At 35.6% G+C, this 25,442-nt stretch overlaps 1 protein-coding gene across 5 annotated transcripts in view; it reads left to right on the top strand.

Moving 5' to 3' along the window:
- TOP2B (DNA topoisomerase II beta) overlaps nt 1-25,442 on the top strand; it is a 62,794-nt gene that overhangs the window by 24,078 nt on the left and 13,274 nt on the right. For all 5 annotated transcript variants that reach the window (XM_061404690.1, XM_061404687.1, XM_061404685.1 and 2 more), the window contains exons 7-28: nt 508-720; nt 3,904-4,077; nt 5,464-5,565; nt 5,650-5,787; nt 7,441-7,579; nt 7,895-8,052; nt 8,198-8,323; nt 9,468-9,578; nt 9,660-9,765; nt 11,944-12,053; nt 12,649-12,741; nt 12,838-12,952; nt 14,511-14,632; nt 14,830-14,978; nt 15,746-15,977; nt 17,500-17,634; nt 18,233-18,433; nt 19,420-19,615; nt 19,762-19,853; nt 22,634-22,789; nt 22,945-23,028; nt 24,322-24,516. In XM_061404690.1, coding sequence (XP_061260674.1) covers nt 508-720; nt 3,904-4,077; nt 5,464-5,565; nt 5,650-5,787; nt 7,441-7,579; nt 7,895-8,052; nt 8,198-8,323; nt 9,468-9,578; nt 9,660-9,765; nt 11,944-12,053; nt 12,649-12,741; nt 12,838-12,952; nt 14,511-14,632; nt 14,830-14,978; nt 15,746-15,977; nt 17,500-17,634; nt 18,233-18,433; nt 19,420-19,615; nt 19,762-19,853; nt 22,634-22,789; nt 22,945-23,028; nt 24,322-24,516 — 3,147 coding nt within the window. The remainder of the gene's footprint in view (nt 1-507; nt 721-3,903; nt 4,078-5,463; nt 5,566-5,649; nt 5,788-7,440; nt 7,580-7,894; nt 8,053-8,197; nt 8,324-9,467; nt 9,579-9,659; nt 9,766-11,943; nt 12,054-12,648; nt 12,742-12,837; nt 12,953-14,510; nt 14,633-14,829; nt 14,979-15,745; nt 15,978-17,499; nt 17,635-18,232; nt 18,434-19,419; nt 19,616-19,761; nt 19,854-22,633; nt 22,790-22,944; nt 23,029-24,321; nt 24,517-25,442) is intronic.

A 25,442-nucleotide genomic window follows, 5' to 3' on the forward strand; every position in this document is an offset into this window, starting at 1 on the left:
ATTCCTTTAAAACAAAATGCTTTATTTGACAGACTTTCCCTTTAGCGTGTGTGAGCAGCAGGGAGGGTCCTGAGCCGTACAGTCTAATTGAAATGTGCCCAGTTAGCACGTTTGAAAATTTCCTTGTCAATTGATCATTTATATTTCAAAGTTTTATATTTCACTTTTGTAGACCTTTGAAAATTTTGCGTAAGCTAAAATAATTTTGTTAGAAAAGCATTGTACCTTTTTATTTTTGTATAATTCTGTATGGTCATTTGTAGATTTTAAAAGATTTAACTAACGATATATAAAGCTGTTCAGTTGATTTTGCTTATTTTCAGCATGAGGTTGTTATAATAGTTTTATCTAAAATTTCTTCATTTATAGTAATGTTTTAGGGATTGGTTTGTTGTGAAAGTTGGAAAATGGTTCTAGTTGTGGTAAATGAATGTATTTCATTAGCTGAGTCTTTATTATCTAATATAGAAGCACAATATAAATATTTAAATATTTTTTCTCTTAAAGACATGGATGAATAATATGATGAAGACTTCTGAAGCCAAAATTAAACATTTTGATGGTGAAGATTACACATGTATAACATTCCAACCAGATCTGTCCAAATTTAAGATGGAGAAGCTTGACAGGGATATTGTTGCTCTCATGACCAGAAGAGCTTATGATTTGGCTGGTTCCTGCAAGGGAGTCAAGGTCATGTTTAATGGAAAGAAATTGCCCGTAAGTGTCTTCTAAAATAACTCACGCTTTGTTAATTTGTAGACAGCCTGTAGTTAGATCTTGCTTTTTAAATGGTTAATCTCTTTTAACAAGTGTATTTAGATGATTGACATTTAAAGTAATTATTGATACATTTGGATTAAAGCTTACCATCATGTTATATGTTGATTCATTGTGTTTGTTCTTGGTTACTTAGTATCCTTATCTTCCTAGTATCCTGCCTTCTTTGGTTTTAATTCAGCATTTAAAAAAAAAGATTTCATCTTCTCTATTTACTTATTATGTGCGTGTGCATGTTCTCAGTTGCTCAGCTGTATCTGACTCTTTGAGGCCCCATGGACTGTAGGCCGCCAGGCTCCTCTGTCCATGGGATTTTTCAGGCAAGAATACTGGAGTGGCTTGCCATTTCCTTCTCCAGGGGATCTTCCCAACCCAGGGATTGAATCCACATCTCTTGCATTGATTGGCAGGCAAATTTTTACCACTGTGCCCTCTAAGAATCCTCTTTACTTATTATTCTTATTTTTAAAACTTCTTTAGTGATTGCCTTAGGGTTTATAATACCTGTTTGTAAATAATTTGAGTCCACCTTGATTTGTCGCTTTGTGTGTAGAGCGAAAACTTTATAACAGTGTATCCCCAGGTCCTCCTTTCTGTCCCTGTGCCCTCTTCATCATACATTTCGCTTTGGCATATTCTCTAAACAACAGAAGAAGAGAGAGAATGAGGAGGAAGAAATATTTGAAAAAGTTGTGGCAGAAATATTCCCACAGTCAAGTTCATTGATTTTTTTTTTTTTAACTGTGTCAAGTTTCTGACTTGATGATGTTGCTACTGCTTTAAGCAGTCAGTTATACTTTAGAGCAATAAAAAAATAGAGTTATAGTTTACCTTCTTTTATTCTGTTTCCAGTGCTCTTAATTTCTTGCTGTAGGTCTAAGTTTCTGATCTATTGCATATTCCTTCTGGCTGGAGATTTTTCTTTACCATTTATTTCCTGTGGATACATTTGCTGACAGTAGTTTCCCTCAGTTTATGTTTGTCTGAGAGAATTTTTTCCTTCATTTGAAAGGATACAGAGTTTCACTGAGTATAGAAGTACAGTCAGTAGTTGCTTTTTAGCACTTAAAAATGTTACTTTGTTGTCTTCTTGCTTGCATGGCGTCTGCTGTGACTCATATCCTCCTTCCTCTTTTGGTAAGAGGTTTCTCTTTCCTCTGCCTGCCTTGAAGATTTTCTATTTGTCTTTGTTTTTTGAGTATGAATATATATAGGGTTTTTTGTTGTTGGTGGTGGTTTTTCTCTTTGGTACTTAATTCTGTTTGGTGTCTCCTGAGCTTATTGGATCTGTTGTTTGGTGTCTGTCACTAATTTTGGAAGAATTTTGGCTGTTATTTCTTAACGTGCTGTTCTTCCTTTTCCTTCTGGTAGTCTAATTATGCAGAAATTGTAGGACCCATGCTCTTGGATGTTTTACTCTGCTTTATCCACTCTATTTTCTCTTTTGAGTTTCAGTTTGTTTGATTTCTGTTGCTGTATTTTTAAGTTCATTGACTTTTTTCCTCTACTGTGTCAAGTTTACTTCTGAGCCTGCCAAAGGCACTCTTTGTATCTTCTGCTTTTCTCAATTTCTAGCATTTGCATTTGATCCATTCTTAAAGGTTCTGTCTCACAAGAGACTTTAACCTGTTAGCCACTGTTGTTGTCGTTCAGGTGCTAAGTTGTGTCTGACTCTTTGTGACTCTATGCGCTGCAGCAGCATGCCAGGCTTCCCTGCCCTTCACTGTCTCCCGCACTTTGCTCGACTTGCGTCCGTTGAGTCAGATGCCATCCAACCGTTTCGTCCTCTGTCCCCTTCCTTCTCCTCTTGCCCTCAGTCTTTCCCCGCATCAGGGTCTTTTCTAATGATTTGGCTCTTTGCATCAGGTAGCCAAAGTCCTATCTGATAGTTAAAACATCTGCGACATATCTAAGTTCTGATGATTGATTTGTCTTTTCAGACTGTTTTCCTCTTGCCTTTTGGCATACCTTGTGAGATTCTGTTGAACACCAGCTATGTTGCATAGCATAGTAAATATGGTGTGAATAGGCTTTAGTATGAGGATTTATGTTAATCTGTACAGGGAATGGGCTGTATTTGCAGGCTGTTGTTCCCGCAGTTACTAGTGTTGAGGTCTGTTGTTGCTGTGGGCACCAGATACTTCAGATTCTTTCTTGTCCTTTCTCTATGCTTTGGGGCTTGCCTTGGAGCTGCTGGTCAAGGAGGGTCTCTTGCAGCTCTTCCAGCTGGAAACCACTGTTACAATTGGAGGCCTGCTAGCCTGGGTATAGCTTGTGGGAGACCCCCATGTCTGATTAGTCTCAGGCTTTGGACTGCTCAGGGCCTGTGTCTCGGGGTTTAGCCTCTCAGGAGTGTCTATGCCTCTGCTTGAGGTGGAGACGTTCCCTTTGTCTTCTGTTTTCCTCTGGTTGCATCAGGTCACACCAGTGCTCTCCTTCTGTGTTCTTCAGGCTCCCTGCCCTGCAGGATAAGCCTTTTTAAGATGTAAATGAGATGGGCATAGGAGGGGTGGGGCGGGCAGAAGTACTTTATCCCAGCTCTGGTGGTATTTCACCACTGCTTTCCAGCTGTGTCCTTCCTCCTGTGAAGTAAGCTGTTCTTTTCTTTTCTGATAAGGGTGAAGGGTCTGGGTTGAATTCCTAGTGGCTGCTATTCTCCACCTGGCCCCTTGAGGGTCACTTTTTCTAAATTCTTTCTGATCTACCCTGTGAGGAAAGACCTGCAAAAGACTAGGAACCCCTTCTGACCACAGCCTTCAGGTGCTTCACGCACTCACACTAGTCCACACTTGGCTATAGAAAGAAATTCATCAGAAGCTCTGGTTCCAGGTTCCTATGGGCTTATAGCACACCAAGCAGCTTCTGCCCAGATAAGCAAATGATTTAGGTTCTGTGTCTCCCTACAAACACCTGTCTCTCTTCAGACTTTGGATGTGCAGCTGTCCTGTGATCTCAAGTTTTTGAAGATGCATAGAAAATTTGTTGTTTAACCAGCTGTTTTCTTATAAAGGAGAAGAAAGCTTCTTTGAGCCTTCCCTTCTACATGTCTACACTGGCTGGTGTTCACCTAGCTCAGCTGCCAGTGCCAGAAGAATTGTTCACTGTTTTTTTCCCAAATTTTAGGTAAATGGATTTCGCAGTTATGTAGATCTTTATGTGAAAGACAAATTGGATGAAACGGGAGTGGCTCTAAAAGTTATTCATGAACTTGCAAATGAAAGATGGGACGTTTGTCTCACTTTGAGTGAAAAAGGATTCCAGCAAATCAGCTTTGTAAATAGCATTGCAACAACAAAAGTAAGTACACTAATTCTTTGTTTCCAAGTCAGTTGTAGAACAGTCTTCATTAAAAACAAGATAAAACAACAAATAATACCCCTCCACCCTGCTTTTGTGAGATCAAAATTGACTTATGAAAATAAAAGTATATTTTCTATGAAATCTGTTACAATTTATTTAAGCATCCATTGAGAAATAAATTTACATGATTAGTGCTTATAGTTGAATACATTTGTATTTTATGGAATTTAGAATGATAACAAATTCTTTGTTCTGAGTTTTGAGTGTAAAAGAACAAATAAAAAGAAATGAGTCTGTTTTGGGATCACATCATGAAATACCTTATCTGTGGTTCTAAGGAGTTTGAACCTTTTTTGTAGGCTTTTAAATTTCCAAATCAAATGAAATTCTTCTCATCTATAACCATTTATCCATTGACCATAATGAAATATTGGGCAATATAAGTGTGTATTTTAGAATAAAGCCATGAGCTATCACTTTTGTCAAACTTTGTTCAAGTTTGAACTTACTTTTTATAATCTAGCATCACTTTTTCTGGTCAACAGAAATCCTGTATCAGATTTGACTGCATTTTATTATGTGTAATAGAAACCTAGTATGCAGTGGTTTGTAGACATGTGACGGTTTTACTTTTCCTCTTCTGGGGACTGATGGCAGGCAGTCTTAGTCTGGTTCTGTGACTTCACAGTGTCAACAGGGACCTGTTCTCTTCCTGGCTTTCTTTCCTGCCTCTCTCAGCATGTGGCTTTCATTTTCATGCCTTTAATACATCTGCTGCACCCTTCCAAGGCCTAAGGAGAGAATGAAGTGGGACAAATGCATATCTGAAGTGGATCTCTCTGCTTATATCAGGAATGCAGCAGTGTTCCTGGAAACGCGATCCAGTGGACCTCTGCCAGCTTTTCTGGCTAAAACTGGGTCACGTGGCTACCTTTACCTGCAAGGGAGTCTAGATTGGTACATCTTTGTAACTGGACATGTTGCCAGTTAAAAACACAGTTGGATTTGTCCATAATGTGAAGGGGAAGACCACTGTTGATGGCTACCATGGTCCCTGAGTGGCAGTCTTGTGAGTGTCATTGCTACCACCAGGCCAGTGTTCATTCTCACTTCCGTGTCTCATTTTCATTGTTTTCACTTTGTGGGGCATTATATAGAGTTGCTAATTAGCTCTATGGCCAAAAAGACTATGTTTTAAATCTCAACTCTTTCCTTCTGAGACTCATCATATTACCTCTGATATATAGGGTGAGTAATATAGTCATACTAACTTTAAAAAGTTGTGTTGAAGATTAAATGCTCATTCTAGAAAAATATGAATGTTACTGTTTTTGCTGCCTTAATTACAGAAGATTTTGTATTCTTTTTTTCCCCCCTCTTTAGGGTGGACGGCATGTGGATTACGTAGTAGACCAAGTTGTTGGTAAACTGATTGAAGTAGTTAAGAAAAAGAACAAAGCTGGTGTGTCAGTGAAACCATTTCAAGTAAGTGATGTTTTATATATTCTGTTGAATTGCTAAGTAATATCAATTCTGATATTGACCTTTTTTTGGATATGTTTTCAACAGGTAAAAAATCATATATGGGTTTTTATTAACTGCCTTATTGAAAATCCAACTTTTGATTCTCAAACTAAGGAAAACATGACTTTGCAGCCCAAAAGTTTTGGATCCAAATGCCAACTATCAGAAAAATTTTTTAAAGCAGTGAGTAAAACGTATATTACTTTTCAGTGTTTTTTGTTTAATTTAGAGTTGATTAAGTAGTTTTCTTGATTTATTTATTCTAGTTACTTTGATTAGTTTCTTATTTAACTGCAGATACAGGCATACTTATCCTAAAAACTAAAATGCTTGATTCTGAAAACTTCAAAGTTTAGATAGACACTGTTTCATAAAACAGTTGATTATTTTGCCAAACTTTAAAGTAGGGAATCATGTAACTAATTATGTTTTCAGTTTGCATTGGTCTTTAAAAAGCCAGTTTTGCATCTAAAAAATATACAGGTCCTCACAGGACTCCTGTCTTCATCTTTTCCATTCCTTTCAAATTCATCTACTGATTTTGTAGATGTAACTTAAAAAAAAAAATTATGGTAACATATGCCTAACATAAAATTTACCGTATTGTACATATTTTTCTTCATTTTACTTAGCACATATTTATTTAGGCTGCCTTAACCTTTCTGAAACAAGATGATAATATAAATAATAAATCTTAGATTTATAACTGAGCTGTGGCTGCTAATAATTTTTTATAGTCTTTTCTGTATAAGATTTGCCTCAATTCTCCTATTCACCAATGCCACCAAACATATATTAAGTGCCTTATGTTTGCCCTGGGAATGTAAAGATGAATAGATTACAGCCCCTCCTCTTTGAAAGTTTATAGTTTTTTGGAGGAATATTATGTAATATTGCAATAGAGATAACATATTTATCAAATTTTGGTATTGGAATTTCAAAGGTAGGGTCTAACAAACAAAAACAAAAGTTGATTTTTAGGTTTAGCTAAAGGCCTATAGAATAGTAATTTTGGGTCTGATCATAATGAATTCTGAATACCGATGACCCAATGCTAATCATTTCCCAAATTTCTGCCCTCTTAACAGTTGTTCTTTTTATAAAGTAATTTGATTTTCGTTTTTATACTTTTTCATTTTTGGCAAAGGAAGTTTAGATTTGATAACATAGTTCATTTCTTTTTATATTTGAAACATTCCAGAAAACTCTTTCATACACCTAAAATCAAACTACCCAGGTTGATGAAAAATAAATAACTCAAACTTGGAGATGCTTTACTTTTTCGGGGAGTAAAGTTTGACATCTTATCACCCGTTAACTCACTGCAGAATGACACACAAGTATAATGTTAGAATCCTTATTACCAAGCTCTTTAAAAAATAAGGACTATTCATAAGTTTTTGAGTTTATCCTGATATTCCCTTCATGTTAATATTTTTTTGTCATAGTGAATTCCAGATTCATGTTTTTGTGTTGAAGGATATCATAAATGTCAGTGTCTATCACTGCCCAGGTAGTAAATTCATAGGTGGATCGGCCTTTACTGTGTTCATTTTAACAAAACTAACTTGTAACAAAAGCTGTGTATATTTCTTATGGAGTTTATTCTAATAAAATTTTTTTCATATGTGGTAAAGTTGCCTTTTTCTCATGTGTTTACCTTTCAGTCTAATAGGTCATGGTGAATAGCTGCCTGAATTAATTTACTGTAATTAGAATAATTTGACAGCATATATCATTATTATTATCATTTTGCCTTACAACTGCCCAGATTCCAAGTATTACATTAATTTTAGCTAAGTGTGTGAACTTCTTGCTTGCTTCTTTGATTTTTAGGCCTCTAACTGTGGCATTGTAGAAAGTATCCTGAACTGGGTGAAATTTAAGGCTCAGACACAGCTGAACAAGAAGTGTTCATCAGTAAAGTACAGTAAAATCAAAGGTATTCCCAAATTGGATGATGCTAATGATGCTGGTAAGATTCAGTTTTTGTTTGGTTTTTAGATTTTGATTTAAGTTTTTATTCAGTTATAGACGGTTTTAATTTTCCACATATATAGGATTTTATTTTCAGAGGATAAATTTCACTAAAATTGTCACACACATATTACAATTTGGGGGGGATAAAACTTCAATAAAATATACTTCATTTTTACGTTATACTGAGCATAATATAAGATGACTCTTTATAATGTTTTATTATCATTGTGATTGTTAATTTTTTGGTTTCATGTTTTTCATTGGTAAAATTGGGAAATTTGGAGTATATATCATTACTCATTTCTCTTAGGTGGCAAACATTCCCTGGAGTGCACACTGATCCTGACAGAAGGAGACTCTGCCAAGTCCCTGGCCGTGTCTGGATTAGGCGTCATTGGGAGGGACAGATATGGGGTCTTTCCCCTCAGGGGAAAGATTCTTAACGTGCGGGAAGCTTCTCACAAACAGGTGTGTATCTGCATATGTACCCACATGTGTATATGACAGTTTATTACTTTAACTAAAATTGGTGTGTTTTTATGTGTCAATTCTGACTCATCTTTTTTATATTTTGACACTTTAAAATACTTCAATTCTTTTCATTTTTGCACAGATCATGGAAAATGCAGAAATAAACAATATTATTAAAATAGTTGGTCTACAATATAAGAAAAGTTATGATGATGCAGAATCTCTGAAAACTTTACGCTATGGAAAGATTATGATTATGACTGATCAGGTTGGTTAAAAGTTGCCACATAATAAAACATCTCTTTTCAGAATGTCCTTTGGATATTTGTTTCATGAGATTTGTTCCAAGATAGTAAATTGAAAATGATTATACTTCACAGGGGAAAAATATTGTTTAATGGCAGGGTTTGTGTGAAGTACATTTTACATTATCTAATTTATGGTACCCACCTTTTTGGTTAGTTATTTTAAAATGTTTTTAAATTCAGTAAATATGGAAAGAGAACACACTGTAGTATTATGACGTTGAAGCTTGCCTGTAAACAGAAAGGAAATGGTGAAATTTATAAGCAGGAAAGGTTAATCAATAGGAAAATGGCTGATATTTGTTTATGATAGCATAATTTGGGATGCACAAAAAACTAGGAGGATTTGAATAGTAAAATGGCAGTAATTCGGCAAGAACTAGAAAACTGAAGAGTTTCATATGCTTTCCTGGTGGCTCAGATGGTAAAGAATCCACCTGCAGTGTGGGAGACCTGAGTTCAATCCCTGGGTTGGGAATATCCCCTGGGAGACCTTCCAGTATTCCATTCCAGTATTCTTGCCTGGAGAATACCCATGGGCAGAGGAGCCTGGTGGGCTACAGTTCATGGGGTTGCAGAGTTGGACATGACTGAGTGACTAAGCATACACATAAAATTGAAGAGTTTCGTATCCATCCAACTGCTTGTGTCTCATGTACTCTAACTGAAAGCATTTGTAGGTAAATCTTCAACTGAGAAGCTGCTGTGTAATTTTAGGCAGAAATTTATCAGTTTTTATGTTAAGAGAAGACTTGTGAGTACTTGTATTCCATAGATTTCTCCTTTCAGCGAAGTGGCATTATAACTGTGTTTCTTGTATTTCTGTCTTCTAGTGAAATCTGGGAAAACTATAAAAAAGATAATGGTAGTATGTTTTATAGTGACAGAAAGATTCAGTTTATCACATAGCTATATTCTTTATTTGAATTTTAAGAAAGAAATTCTTTAATCATCCAAAGAATAATGTCTTCTGTTTTATACAGTGCAGTTCTAAAGTTTGAATGGAATTTTGCCTCATTGCTGCATTCATATATTTAAAAATTTGATTATATAAAGTAATTACATGTCATTAAATTATCATGACACTCTTTCCTGATACTTATTTAGGATCAAGATGGTTCTCACATAAAAGGCCTGCTTATTAATTTCATCCATCACAATTGGCCATCACTTTTGAAGCATGGTTTTCTTGAAGAGTTCATTACCCCTATTGTAAAGGTACTATTTACATTAATATACTTTTATACAATGGTCTTAAATAGTAGCAGAAAAACTAATTTTTTTTATTATTCATTTAAGGCTAGCAAAAATAAGCAGGAACTTTCCTTCTACAGTATTCCTGAATTTGATGAGTGGAAAAAACATATAGAAAACCAGAAAGCCTGGAAAATAAAATACTACAAAGGTCTGTATTCTAAAACACTTAAATTTTGTGAACTTAACTATTGACATAAATTTCCTGTTAAGAGAGCATTATAAAGTATTTTGAAAGTTTATCTCTTATAGCTTTCAAAAACAACTATCGCTGATTTTTAAAGAGTTATTATGGAAAATTTTATGTAAGTAGAGTAGTTTAATGGGTTTCCCATGTACTTAAGTGTCATCATTTCATGAACAATCTTGTTTCATCTGAACTCTTCTCATCACCTCCCCATTAGTTTGAAATATTAGGTTGGTGCACAAGTAATTGCAGTTTTCCTTTGCTGAACTTTGTCATTTGATATTGGAATACATTCTTAAATAAATGTGGTTATATTATACATCATTTTACTGTGCATTTCTTGCTATATGTTCTTTTTGTTAATGACTTATTACTTGTTATTACATATTTATTTTGGACTGTGGAACTGTTAGACAAAAAGCAAATTTGAGCAGTTTTCTTATTCAAGTTCAAATGGGTTGTAAAGCAGTGGCGACACCTTGTAACGTCAACAACACATCAGGCCCAGGAACTGCTAACAAACATGCAGTGCAGGTGTGGTTCAAGGAGACGAGAGCCTTGACGATGAGGAGCACAGTGGCCGGCCTTCAGAAGGTGACAGTGACCAACTGAGAGTCATCTCTTAAGCTGATTTTCTTACAATTACACAAGAAGTTGCTGAAGAACTCAACATTGACCATTCTATGGTCATTTGGCATTAGAAGCAAATTGGAAAGGTGAACAAAGCTCGATAAGTGCGTGCCTCGTGAGCTGAATAAAAATTTTAAAAATCATCATTTTGAAGTTGTCCTCTCTTGTGCAATGCAATAAGAACTAACCATTTCTTGATCAGGTTGTGACGTGTGATGAAAAGTGGATTTTATATGACAACCAGTGACGATCAGCTCAGCAGTTGGTCTGAGAAGAAGTTTCAAAGCACTTCTCAAAGCCAGACTTGCACCAAAAAAACACATGGTCATTGTTTGGTGGTCTGCTGTCCATCGGATTCATTACAGCTTTCTGAATCCTGGCAAAACCATTACATCTGAGAAGTATGCTCAGCAAATCGATAAGATGCATCAAAAACTGCAATGCCAGCAGCTGGTATTGGTCAACAGAATGGGCCCAGTTCTCCACGACAGTGCTCAGCCATTGTCACGCAACGAGCGCTTCAAAAGTTGAACAGATTGGGCTATGAAGTTTTACCTCACCCACCACATTCACCCGACTTCTCACCAATTAACCACCACTTTTTCAAGCATCTCGACAACTTTTTGCAGGAAACTGCTTCCACCACCAGCAGGAGGCAGGAAATGCCTCTTCAGAGCTTGTTGATTCCTGAAGCGCCAGTGTTTATGCTACAAGAATAAACGAGCATTTCTTGTTGGCAAAATTGTGTTGATTGTACTGGTTCCTATTTTGATTAATGAAAATGTGTTTGAGCCTAATTATAATGATTTAAAATTCATAGCCTAAAACCTCAATTACTTTTGTACCAACCTAATAACTTCCAGGCATTAATAATATAATTAATTTCTATAATCCTTTAGTATGTATTTCTAAAAGGATTTTTTGGTGCCCATCATACCATTATCATACCTTTCTTTAATAACCTTAAATACTCAATCTGTTAAAATTCTCCTGATTATATTAAAAATGTTCATTTATGTATGTATATATTTTTGAATCAGGATCCAAACAGAGCCCACACACTGCATTTGGTTGATAGGTCTATTAAATCTTACATTGTTTTTTTGTTTTCCATGTAATTTATTTGTTTAAAAAGTTGGATAGTTTGTCCTGTATCATTTCCTACATTCTGGATTTTGTTAATCATTTCTATAGCTTTTTTTTTTTTTTGAGAGAACATTTAATGTCTATTCTAAGTAATTTTCATATATGCAGTATGGTATTATTAACTATAGGCATTGTGCTGTAATTAGATTCCCCAGAATTTATTCATTTCATAACTGAAAGTTTGTCCTTTTGACTGACATCTATTTCCCTTTTCCCCTCAGCCCCTGGTAACCACTATTCTACTCTGTGTTACTATGAGTTTGACTTTTTGTTTTTTTTAGATTCCACATATAAGTGAGATCATACAGCATTTGTCTTTTTCTTTCTGTCTGGCTTATTTTTACTTTCATTTTAAAAATTGTGCAGGGTTGGGTACCAGTACAGCTAAGGAAGCCAAGGAATATTTTGCTGATATGGAAAGGCACCGTATCTTATTTAGATATGCTGGTCCTGAAGATGATGCTGCCATTACCTTGGTAACAAAGTTAATTAAGAAATCTCTCTAGACAGAGGGGTGGGGAATGAATTGAGAGTCACACTGACATACATATACTACCATGCGTAAGGTAGCTCACTGCTGTAGAGCACAGGGAGCCCAGTTTGGTGCTCTGTGATGACCAGAGGGGTGGGATGGGGGAGGGAGGGAGGCTCCAGAGGGAGGGTATATCTGTGTACTTATGGCTGATTCATGCTGTTGTACACCAGAAACGGACAAAGCATTGTAAAGCAATGAAACTCCAATTAAAAATTAAAAAAGAAATCTCTCCCAATGCCCTTTCCCTCTGTCTGCCATCCTTCCCCTCCCAGTCTTGGCTTGCTGTGGGATGTCTCTCTTTAATTCTAAGCCCAGCCTAGTTAATCTTAGTGTCATTCCCCATCACCTCAGATTATGCTCTGCTTTCATAGTTCTTTAATTCAGAGACCTCTATTCAAATGTATTTTTGATAAAAGTGTGTTGGAAAAGACTTTATAATTTCACAGAAATTAATAATTAGTTATTTGCTTTTATAAATTTTAATTCTATAGTGAAATTAATTTTTTTAATGTATTAAATTATCTGGAATTTTTCAGGCATTCAGTAAGAAGAAGATCGATGACAGGAAAGAATGGTTAACGAACTTTATGGAAGATCGGAGACAGCGTAGGTTACATGGCTTACCAGAGGTTAGTCATAAAGAGCTGTGATCTGGGGGAAGAAAGAGAAAGGCTAAAAATCCATGGAGTAATAATGACGTAATTGCTATGTGACTTTTCCCTTAGCAATTCTTATATGGTACAGCAACCAAGCATTTGACTTATAATGATTTTATCAACAAGGAATTGATTCTCTTCTCAAACTCAGACAATGAAAGATCTATACCATCTCTTGTTGATGGTAAGTAGCTTATGTTTAAGACGCTTTTTCATTTTTGAGTGTTATTGAGTGTATTTTAATTTCATGTATTTTAACCCATCCTTATAATAATTTTTAAAATTCTAAAGTTGCTTTTGAGATGTTTTAGAAGTTTTGAAATATTTTATATTCTTTAATTTGAATCTTAAGCCCTTTTTGAGTTTCTAAATATTAATAGCTTGCAAATTTTTAAAGTTTTAGCTCCAAGTTATTGGAGACTTTTTAAAATAAAAAGTAAAATGTGATTTTGATAAGTTCTCCCAGGGACAGAGGAGCCTGTTGGGCTGCCGTCTGTGGGGTCGCACAGAGTTGGACACGACTAACATGACTTAGCAGCAGCAGCAGCAGAGTATTTATCAGACCAAATTTTAAAAGCACCTTTACTCCTCAGTACCCAGAGCCTCCCATCCAAGTACTAACCAGGCCCAACCCTACTTAGTCTTCAAGATCAGACAAGATAAATCTCATTCAAGGTGGTATGGCCCTAGACCTCAGTCCCCAAAATTTAATGCTTTAGCTTATGTAACATGACAAAAAAATTTAGACTGCTACTGAGTAGTTGGAGCAGATTTTAGTCTTTTATCTAGAGCGTTTTGATTTTATAACTTTTAAAAATTAGTTCATCTTTATGTCCCTTGGTTTTTCAGCTAAAACAGACGGTTCTATAATCTATCTAGTTCTAGCTTTAGGTCACATCCGGTTTCTGAAGTCTTCGTTAGAAGTTGCAGTCTAATTTGGTCTCAGGTGCTGTCAACTTCTATGCCAGTAGTGTGTGCCTCTTATTTTACTTATGTTAATTTTGCCTGCTCAATTAGATTATAAAATTCTCAAGAAAAGTGACCATATTTTATTATCCTTTTGCTTTGTGCTCTGGGCCCATGGTAATGATGATAGCTGGTATATACTGAAAAGTTTATTACTGTGCTCCTTGGTCTAGAGCAGGAAAAATGATCAGAAAGCATAGTGCTTTGCTTATATTATCTCATGTAATCCTTATGGTCACCCTGTTAAGGTAATTATTTATGTTACACTGAGAAGACACTGAGACTTTAATGGTTTAGTAAGTTGTAGAAAGTCATGGCTAAGTTGAGAAGAGTATCCAGATTAGTGAGAATCTAAAGCCTGCATTCTTAATTACCAGAACATATCTCTTCTTTATAAGAGCATTCCAGATTTAGGGTATTCTAATAGTTTTTAGGCTATTTGATGACTTGCTGATACTTTCATCACAACTGGCATTTTGGGAATATGAGTGTTTGAAAGCTCCTGTGAAAGGAATTTGGTGCCACTCAGCAGTTCTTTGAGACTAGAAGGGGTCTTTCAATTGGTTCTTCACTTTTAGAATAGCTTAAGATGATATAAAATATGTTAGTAGGTACTCATTTTGTTAGAGTCTCAGCAATTTTAGTGATTTTTAGTAAACAGACTATATCTTTGCCTTTTTCTCTTGAATATATAGAACATTGTTGTCACTAAAAGAAACATTGCAACTCAGTCTTGAGTAATATTTTTAAAAGAGGGTTTTTCTTTTTAAAATCAGGTTTTAAACCAGGTCAACGAAAAGTTTTATTTACCTGTTTCAAGAGGAATGATAAACGTGAAGTGAAGGTTGCACAGTTGGCTGGATCTGTTGCTGAGATGTCTGCTTATCATCATGGAGAAGTAAGCAAGCATGGAGACTGGAATTAATTGAGAGCTATACTGACTGGCATGAAGAATGATAATAGGATAATTCAGCAAAATCAAGTGTTTTTCCTTTTATGAGGTCTTTGGAAATGTTAAAGAATTGAGGATTTGTGTTTTAATAAAATGAGATTCATGGAGGAACTTTGTGAATGTATTCTGTGTCTGTTCTGCAGCAAGCATTGATGATGACTATTGTGAACTTGGCTCAGAACTTTGTGGGGAGCAACAACATCAACTTGCTTCAGCCTATTGGTCAGTTTGGAACTCGACTTCACGGGGGCAAAGATGCTGCGAGCCCTCGTTATATTTTCACAATGTTGAGGTAATCATTTGAGATATAATGGCATAAGTACTATTTGAAGGTTATTGGAACTAACAAAATGTGTAATAGAAGTGTAGCTGTGGAGAGAGAGCCATATTCCCTGGTGGCTCAGATGGTAAAAGCATCTGCCTACAATGTGGGAGACCTGGGTTCAATCCCTGGCTTGGGAAGATCCCCCTGGAGAAGGAAATGGCAACCCACTCCAGTATTCTTGCCTGGAAAATCCCATGGATGGACAGAACAGCCTGATAGGCTACAGTCTATGGGGTTGCAAAGAATCAGACACGACTGAGCGTCTTAACTAACTTAACTATGGAGAGAGAAGCTTGAGTGTTATGTTCAGGGTGAATGTTCCAAAGTATTTGGTCACATCTCGGTTTTTATGAATTATTGGTGAAGCCAGTCCTAATGAATGTAAGGATTTTTCTGATCTAACTTTTTAGGCTGAAAGTGGGTTTTGTGGTTTAGTCAGAATAAGAGGAAATCCTTACCAGGTTATATATCAATATGAAGAATTTAGGCAGGTTAGTCAGTAAGTAATCTAAGTAAAACAGGGCTGTTTTATTCTGGCTTTGTGCCTGAGAGAAATACATTTGGTAATAAGGTCAAGTAAATTTTATTGTTAAGTTTAAATTAAGTACTTGTAACCAAAAACTTTAAATGCATTATTTTAAAAGATTTCTGACATGTAAAGTAATCACATATAAAGTTTTTTTTTTTTTTCAAACTGTGACATTGCTGCACGTTTCTCTTTTTCCTTTCATTAGCACTTTAGCAAGACTGCTTTTTCCTGCTGTGGATGACAACCTGCTTAAATTCCTTTATGATGATAATCAGCGTGTGGAGCCTGAGTGGTATATTCCCATAATTCCAATGGTTTTAATAAATGGTGCTGAGGGTATTGGCACAGGGTGGGCTTGTAAGCTGCCCAACTACGATGCCAGAGAGATTGTGAACAATGTCAGGCGAATGCTCGATGGCCTGGATCCTCATCCCATGGTAATGATGCAGAATTTACTGCTTATATTGGTTTTTTTTTGTATTTAACAAATGATATTGTGTGAACTACAAAGTCAGTAATTTTAGAAAAGTAATGGAACCATTTTCATTTTAGAACATATTTTAGACAGTAAGGACCTTCTTAGTGTAGAACTTGATGTGTGCTTACAGTAAAAGATAAAGTTTGCAAAAAGCCTGCAGATAAGGCTTATGGGGAGAAACTGTTTATTAAAATTTTAATGTAAAAGTATTTCAGGCTTTTTTCAGACTTTCAAATATCTAAATTATATAAAGAATAAGGCTTATATGATAAAGTTATATGCAACTTTTTATTGTTCTTCAGCAACTAAATCATGTTAGAGAGTCATGAGGATACTTAAAAACACACTGCAGGTATTTTAATATGTCTCCATATTTACTTTTCCCCTTTCCTCACATCATTGATTGTTCAGCTCTTCCCCAACTCCCTCTAAGGAAAACCTCTCAACATGCTTTACCCTCTTCTACATGGTTTAAAATCGTCTAGATTCATAAGCAAAGAGGAAAACATACTCCATGTATATAGAAGCTTAATATTTTTATGTATTTCACTTCAAGTTTTATTTCGTTTTTGTATTTAAAAAAATTAGATTGAGTGTGATTTAAAATCTGTTTTTCCTCTAAATAAAGTACTTTAAAATATTTCTAACAGGAGTATCAGATTACTTACAATGATTATTGCATTTTATTTTAATTATTTCAGATATATTGAGTATTAAGTTAATATGTTTCTTACATTTACATATGTGTGTATGTATATATACACATATATATAATCTTCTATATATGATACTGTGCTAAGTGGTGAGATAAAATATTATGATCCCTGTCTTCAAAAAGTTAATCTTTTGTCGAGGCAGGACGTCTGGGCATGTGGTTCACAGTGACATGTAGTTGCTCAGTGTGCCAGGAGAAATGTGCTCTGCTGTGCACCTGACTGCATAGTGATAGTAACACATAGGGATCAGAGAAGCGGGGGCGGGGGGGGGGTGCGGGGAGGGCCTTGTCATTTGCCTGAGGGGCTGAGTGAGACTCATGTAGTTATATAGGGTGTGAGGGCATGCTGGGTAGAAGACAGTGAGAATATTCAAAATATTCGAGACATATAAGTAGTGATCTGGAAGGCAGATCATTGGCTCTGGACTGCAGAGCTAACATAACATCTGAGGAATCTGAATTTAGAGAATTTTTAATCTACAGGAGAAGGAAGGATTTAGGTAATAGACTGGGGACAAAAAGTAGTATTCTTGGAAGACTAGGAAAGATGACGCTAAGGTTTCAAGGTTAGGGAATGCTGGGCCTTTGAGAACAGAAGCTGTGAATTCAAGCCCGAGCGATTGTGTGGAGAGGGCCTGCTGTGGACGAGAGGAATTTGGGTTCAGTCGTGTGAACCTGAGCTGGCAAGAGCTACTGACTGGGGGCCTTCAGAGGTGGCACTCGGTGAGGAGTTGGGCCCATAAGGGATTTTTATTTCTCTCTTCAGCTTCCAAACTACAAAAACTTTAAAGGAACGATCCAAGAACTTGGTCAAAACCAGTATGCAGTCAGTGGTGAGATATTTGTGGTGGATAGAAACACGGTGGAGATTACCGAGCTCCCCGTCAGAACTTGGACACAGGTTGGTACAAGATGCAAGCTGCCTGAGGAGGGCAGTTGCATTAGACAGCGTGTTCTGGTTTGAATGGGATGCCATCTCTGTTTGCCCTGAGTCTATAGAGTGTTTAAACATTCCTGCATGCATTTTTGACACATTCTTGTGAATATTCAATTGTAATTAAAATGTTTTTTAACTTATCTAAATGTAGAATGACTGAAGCTAACTTTTCAAAAGACTGTTATCTTGCTTACACTGAAATGAGTAGAATATGAAATGAGTAAGGAATAATGTTTGGAACCCTTGCAAGTGTGGTCCGTAAATTCATGTCAGTCAGTATAGGCGGGTGTCAAGTCGTCAGTTCTAGCTGATGCCATCCTGTTTGCACTCTCAGCCTCTTTTCACCCTTTGGGCAGATCAGAGCTGTGCCCTTGTCATCTTCTTTCTCCATTAAGATCCCCGCATGTTGCTGACTGCAGTGGCTGGGCCGGAGATGGTGGAGCTGGAGGTTTCCCCTTTTTCTCCCGACTGGAATTGAGAATTTTAAAAGAGTGTGTGACTTGTAGTTTAAGAACATGAATGTGTGTCGTGAAAGAATTACTTATTTTTTAATCTTTTGTAGGTATACAAAGAACAGGTTTTAGAACCTATGCTAAATGGAACAGATAAAACACCAGCATTAATTTCTGATTATAAAGAATATCATACTGATACAACTGTGAAATTTGTGGTGAAAATGACTGAAGAGAAGCTAGCACAAGCAGAAGCTGCTGGATTGCACAAAGTTTTTAAACTTCAAACTACTCTTACTTGTAATTCCATGGTATGTGAACTAGATTTACTATGAATTTAACCTTTCTTTTATTTTGTAAGTGGGGTTTTTGCAACTGGCTTCATGACACAAGTGAATGTAGTAAGTCTGAATGCTTCTCCCCTTGTATGTTTGCTAAGGAATCTAGAGATACTTTCCTTTTCCTCTAATATTATCCTCTACTCTTAATCCCAGCTCTGCATTTTGCATCTGGGCTTGAACACACAGGGTACACATACTCTGACACACAGACTTGAAGTTCTGGGTGTGATTATTGCAGGCTTTCTGTGTGCCTTATGTCTGTCTCTATTAGCATTTTAATTATGAAGTACTCATCTTCTTGTAACTATAATCTGCTTTATTAAGCTTATAAATAATTGAGGAGGAAAATAAAAGTGAGTATGTATGATTATTCTCGTTCCATTCCAAATTAGCTTTTAGACTTAAAAAAGAAAAAAAAAAATCCAGCAATAGCACAATGACTGAGAAAAAGTGCCATGACTGATAGAAAAAGGATAAAAAGGATAGAGAAGTAAGATTTCTTCCTAGGTTGAAGTTTGAGTGAATTATAGCACATTTCAAAAAATCAAAGGAGAGGCAAATGCACATCTGCTGAATGTACAGGAAAGAGAGAACTTTAACATTTAAAAACTTACAGATAGAATGTGTTTCTTTTTAGTTTGAAAAAAATATTAGGTGGTTTTATAGCCATAGTTTATATAGTTTTAAATAAGAACCTTATTTTAAGGTCCTATCTTAAAAATTTATTCCAACGTAACATATTTTCATAGTTTTGAGAATTGAAATTTTATCCATTTCTCAAAGTTATCGAAGGAATATTCACAGAAATGTGCTGAATAATTTTGGTTCTGGCTTTTAGGAGTGGTGTGTATTCATGTAAGTGTATTATGGTTATTTTAAATACTGTAGGACATAACACAAGCTAAAAATACCAACACAGATTTATATAATCTTTGAAAATTTTGTGTTTTGCATAGGTACTCTTTGATCATATGGGATGTCTGAAGAAGTATGAAACTGTGCAAGATATTTTGAAAGAATTCTTTGATTTACGATTGAGCTATTATGGTTTACGAAAGGAGTGGCTTGTAGGAATGTTGGGAGCAGAATCTACTAAGCTTAATAATCAAGCCCGTTTCATTTTAGAGAAGATACAAGGGAAAATCACTATAGGTAAGATGCAACCTTTAAAAATTTGAACATTAATTAAAATGGAAAAAAAAAACTTTATTAATAGAAGACATTTTTATCAGTAGAATATAAACAAATACAAATTGAATCTCTTTTCTTGATCCTAACTTTATTTTTCCCTCACATAGAGAATAGGTCAAAGAAAGATTTGATTCAAATGTTAGTCCAGAGAGGTTATGAATCTGACCCAGTGAAAGCCTGGAAAGAAGCACAAGAAAAGGTAATCATTTGCAGAATGAGACATTCAGAGAAGCTTTTAAAAGCAACTTCCAAAGCGAACCAAAAACCCAACCCCTGAATTTTGAATTTAGTACTGCTAACGGTGCTGAGTGGTGTGTTTGGAGACTGAAGTCTTCTGTTTATCCATGAAACGGATATGGTACAGGAATTGGCAGTGCACACCCACCACAAAGCTCATGGCCAGTGTGGCTCTGCCTGGGCCTCAGCTGTGGCTCCAGGTTTGAGGAGGTAGCTCAGTCTCCTCAGCCTTCTTTGTGAGCTGCTGGTAAAGGACGGTGGTGGTGGTGGTGTGTGGTGCAAGTCACTCTGGGAACTGCTCTGGTCGTGCGTAAATGATCCCCCCCCCCCGGGCAGTCTGCAGTCACTGTGTGGGGTCACCACTCCCTCGATCTGGCTTTCCTGTGCTCTGGGGATATGAGAGAGGGAATGGTTAATACTTAGCAGTATTTATTGAGCCCCATGTGTGTGCTCTGATCTTGGCGTAGATCTTTAGCTGGAGATTTTAACCCTGGGACTTCAGATTAAAAGTCTGATGTTTTGTTAATTAAATTATCCATTTTAGATCATAGAGTACTAATACTAATTCAGTGAATGGAATATTGAAACTTTGAGGGTTCTCTCAAAAATTAGCTTCTTGCTGTTGTGGATAATTTAAAGAGGTGATACCACATTGTGATTGAGAACACAAGTGTACAAAAAAGAAGAAACTTGGAAATGATTAGTTTTCAGATACTTAATTGAATATTGTATACATATATAATACTGTTTGCATTTTAAATGCAAATGTTTGCATTTTAAAAAATAGTTATGATTATGTGATATAACTTGCACTGAAACATTAAACTTCCCAGCATTTGAGTTCTCAACCATAATGTTTTTCGTATATTTCAAACTACGTAGAAATACTGCTTTCATTTACATTAAAGTTTTTTCAATTTTGAACTGTCATTAGAATGACATATACTAGAATGAGTAAAACTAAAATGAATTATATATCAATTTACATATTGAGATAATTGAGGGAGGTGGGTAGGACAAAGTGGGCGAGTATTCAAAATTAAGATGCCTTAAGCACTTGCTTTCCTTTCAGTGTGTTTTATTGCATTCTTACACCTCAAGTTATGGTTTATACACTACTTGCCCTTCTGTATCACTGTTGGTTTAAATTATATCTTTAAAAATTTTGCTAGTAAGCTAATGAATTTAATGTTTAGTTTTTAAAAGTGAAAGTGTTTAGGGTTTGAGAATGCCCTTCTGGTGCAAATAGACCTCACGGGTAAAAGCTCATGCTTGGTTTCAGTACTTTCATTGTAACCTTCAAAAATCTCTCAGCATGTTGTTCACTTTGGGGGTTTCAGAAACAGAAGGAGCTGCTCTTACAAGAGTGTCTTGTTATGTAGAGTTGGAGGAGAGAGAATTATAAAGTAGATAATTAGAAGATCAAAAGCATGGTAGAATTGTCACTGGAACTTGAAAAGCTGTGTTTTTTTTTCTTTTTTCCCCTGAAAGTGTCCTTAGTCATCTTCATGTTAACAGTGATAGATATACACATTTATGGAGCACTCATTAACAATACTTGGTGTGTCATTAAAACCTAGAGCAAATAGGCTTCTGAAGTGTGGGTCTAAATAGGATTTTATGACACCTGACACCCTAATAGTATTTTAATAGTAGTGTAAGAAATTCCATAGCAGCACAGTATTTCATGAAGAAATTTTAAAAGCTGTAGATTGTATTAATTTGTCCTAAATTATCTAGATACTTATATAGTCTATCAACTGAACAACAGCATTCCTTACTTGGATAATGTTACTTAGTTGAGTTTATACTTTGAATGCAATGAAGCATCTTTCTTTGTAATTTTTATTTTTATCTCTTCTAAAATAAACTTAAACTTTAATTTTTTTATATATACATTATGTTACTGAAAATTTAAAATTGTAAAACTTTTTTTAAATTGTAAGGCTTTTTTTCTTTCTTTTTTGATTACTGGAAGTGAACTTTTTGTTTTATGGAGTATCATGGTTAACTCAGTCATTTTTAATGATCTGAGTGCCTTTAACAATTGAGATTCAATTTTATTTTAACAGCTGTTGTTATTTAAAAAATTTTAAAGATGATGTCACTTACAATAAATTCATTGGATTTTGAAATTTAGTATTAGTGTAAGAAGATTGTTTTAATTGTAACTATTTCTGTGAAAAAAAGACCTTATGAGTACAAGTTTTGAATAGCCCTTACAATTCTTACTCTAACCTACCAGCTCTTCAACTCTTAAGTGAATTTTTCTTAGTCCTTACTTGAGTGTTCCTGCTTGAGAAAAGAATTCACCCTTAGGGACTGACTATCTTAACATATTTATTATAACCGTAAAACATGTTTTTTTAGGTTTCAAATTGTTCATTCACTCTCCAGTGCAAAGACCTGACAAAGTGCACGATAGAGTGTTACTTCTGCTCTGTCACAGTTAAGACGTGGTGTCTTCTCAAGCTGTTAATTTTTCACCAGATTCCTGAATAGAGGCTGAATATACTATTCCTTTTGATGACATTATTTTGCATTTTTAGAAAATTTAAACTTTTTATAGGAAATATATTTTCATAGATAATCTTGTAGATAATCTAAAATAAACCCACCACCCTGAAGATGTAGCTTTAAAGAGTGTAGCATGTGTGGAATTTTAAACTTAGTATTCAGTAAAATTCAACATTGATTTCATATTATACAGGACTTTAATATAAAGTTTATTATTCTTTGCAGGCAGCAGAAGAGGAAGAATCACAAAACCAGCATGATGATAGTTCCTCTGATTCAGGAACTCCTTCAGGCCCTGATTTTAATTATATTTTAAATATGTCTCTATGGTCTCTTACTAAAGAAAAAGTTGAAGAACTGATTAAACAGAGAGATGCAAAAGTATGAACTTCTGTGGGTTAAATAATTTGAAATTATTTCAGTGTTTTCCATATATTTATTTTTCTTTTCCAAAAATAGTTTTATATATCCTTTATCCATTTAAAAATTATACATTTATAACTGAATGTTTAAATCACACTACTTTTTTATTATAGGGGCGAGAGGTCAGTGATCTTAAAAGGAAATCTCCTTCAGATCTTTGGAAAGAAGATTTAGCAGCTTTTGTTGAAGAACTGGATGTAGGTTAAGTCTCCATTAAAATATATTTGAAAGAGTAATGTTTATCAAACAAAATGAAAGTTTTTAAAATTAAATTATCTTAGGATTTCCTTTAACTCTACAAAGAAAGGTTAATGTGTTTATAAGCTGCAGAGGATTAAGCTTCTAGCTATATGAAGTCATAAAAAACGGTTATGTCTGATGTAGATGAATAAAAGCTATGGAGTGGGATTTTAGAATGAGTTAAATTCTAATACTCTCTACTAATTAAAATTGCTTAACTGACTTCAAATTAGCTTATTGCTTCAATTTTAATGTTTTCCCCCAAAAGAGGTAAAAACAATATATATATGTGATTAAATATAGGTATTTGATTTTTAAAAAGTAGAATGATAGTCTCTTTAGACTTTTAATAGAGAAATTTAAAATTTTTTAAAATTTAGTTTTCTCCAAGTAGAATTCCATTTTTAAAAATAAAAGAAAAAATGTAGAGAAAGATGTAAAATACAACTTTTCCTAAAATTGCCTAATTTATTTTTAATTAACTCACTTAAAATCTTAGAATTATATTCAAGTAATATGATAGCAATATGGTAGCAATATGATCATCTAATTTTGAGTAGTACAAGGTAAATTACTATTTATTATTAATCATGATATTACTTATATTTATTGGTTTTAGTTGTTTCATTGATTTATTTTCCACATGCTCTAGTTTTATAACCTAAGTCAGAATTCAAACTCTTAAGAATGAGTGTGGTATATTAGTTGCCTAATACAATTTCTGGAATTTTAATGATCTTTCAAGTATCACAGTATCACGTGTTGCCTTGATTTATACTTTTCTTCTGAGTTATTTTTTTTTAAATTTGAGACTTTTCCCTGCTGACTTATACATTTAAAAATTAATATCCGTTAAGATTGAAGCAAGGTAAAGCAAGAGTAAAGCACGGCGTCATATTTGTTACCAGAATTGCCTTTTTGTACGGTTCGCTAGGCCTCTGATGATATCAGGGCATCAGCAGTCCTGACCCCATCATATGTCATAGGGTTCTAGAGCTGGGCGGGACCATGTAGGCCATTTAGTTACAACCCCTTGTCTTACAAATGAGAAGCTTGTTAGATAGAACTGGGACTATAGCCCAGGCCTTCTGGTTTAGAATTGTTTTTTTCTTAGGTTAGATCACCTGAAAAGAAAGCTCTGTTCCTGAGTGACTAAAATGAGCTTTGACTTCTTCTGCAGTCCCAATTATCTTTTCTGATGAGTTGTTTATGCCCCACCCTCCTCCCCATCCTTAATGATTCCCCTCCAGAAAGTGGAAGCGCAGGAACGAGAAGACGTTCTGGCCGGGATGGCCGGAAAAGCAATCAAGGGGAAGGTTGGCAAACCTAAGGTGAAGAAGCTTCAGCTAGAAGAGACGATGCCCTCCCCTTACGGCAGGAGAGTGGTCCCTGAGATCACTGCCATGAAGGCAGATGCCAGCAAGAAGCTGCTGAAGAAGAGAAAGGTAGCACACAGCTCGTGGGTGGGCTCCACCTCAGTAATGATGTTTGTAGGAATCGTAATTTTACTGTTATGAAATCATGCTGTATTTTTTGTTTCAAATGTATTGCTATTTCACTGTGATAGGAAGTCATTTGTTCATGAAAGCAGTTGATCCATACATAGGATGAAGACATTACTCAAGGACCCACATACATGTAAAGAGTGAGACTTGACTTCATCCCATTTCTAAAAAGAAAGAGAAATATTCTACTCAGTATTCTAAATTAAAATCATGGAACAGTAGCAATAACAAGTATAAACCGTAAACTTTAGTTCTGTATCATGAGCAGTTAAGGAAGTCTTACAGTAGAAAAGGGTCTGTTTGGCTTTTGAAGTAAACTATCATCTTTTACTATTTGTTTTTACCTTTAGTTAAAAGATCATCAGACACAGCCTCTATCATTGGGTTGATTGATGTTACAGTGGATTTAAAAGCCTCTCGGAGAATGGGGGTCAGTTAGCCAGAGGAAGGAAACATCTCAGAGCTGAGGAAGCAGGAGCCTGATGGTCACAAGGAGAAAGGCTGACTTTTCTGGGCAGGCTGAGTTTAGAAGCAGAGCGTGCCGGGTGAACCTGGGAACTTGGGAGATGAGCCTGGGCACTGGGTGAGGCCAGAGGGCTCTCTGTGCAGAGAGAGAGTGGAGCCCCAGATGGGGCACTGGGCTGCGGGGGAGCCCTCTCCTGCTGTGCTGAGAACCAGGGTCTCACACGCTCACCTGCACACAGAGCTTTCTCTTGGAAATGGCTTCTCTTCTCTCCATTTCACATGGTGTTAGTCAGGATCCGTTCTCAGCACATTTCTCTGTGCCTTTTGTACTCTCCTTGAGTGATTGCATTTGTGCCCAGAGCGTTTATCACTTGATGACTCTTGAATCGATGTCCTGAAGT

The sequence above is a fragment of the Bos javanicus genome, chromosome 27 (genome assembly GCF_032452875.1).
Source record: "Bos javanicus breed banteng chromosome 27, ARS-OSU_banteng_1.0, whole genome shotgun sequence".
Lineage (NCBI taxonomy): Eukaryota > Metazoa > Chordata > Mammalia > Artiodactyla > Bovidae > Bos > Bos javanicus.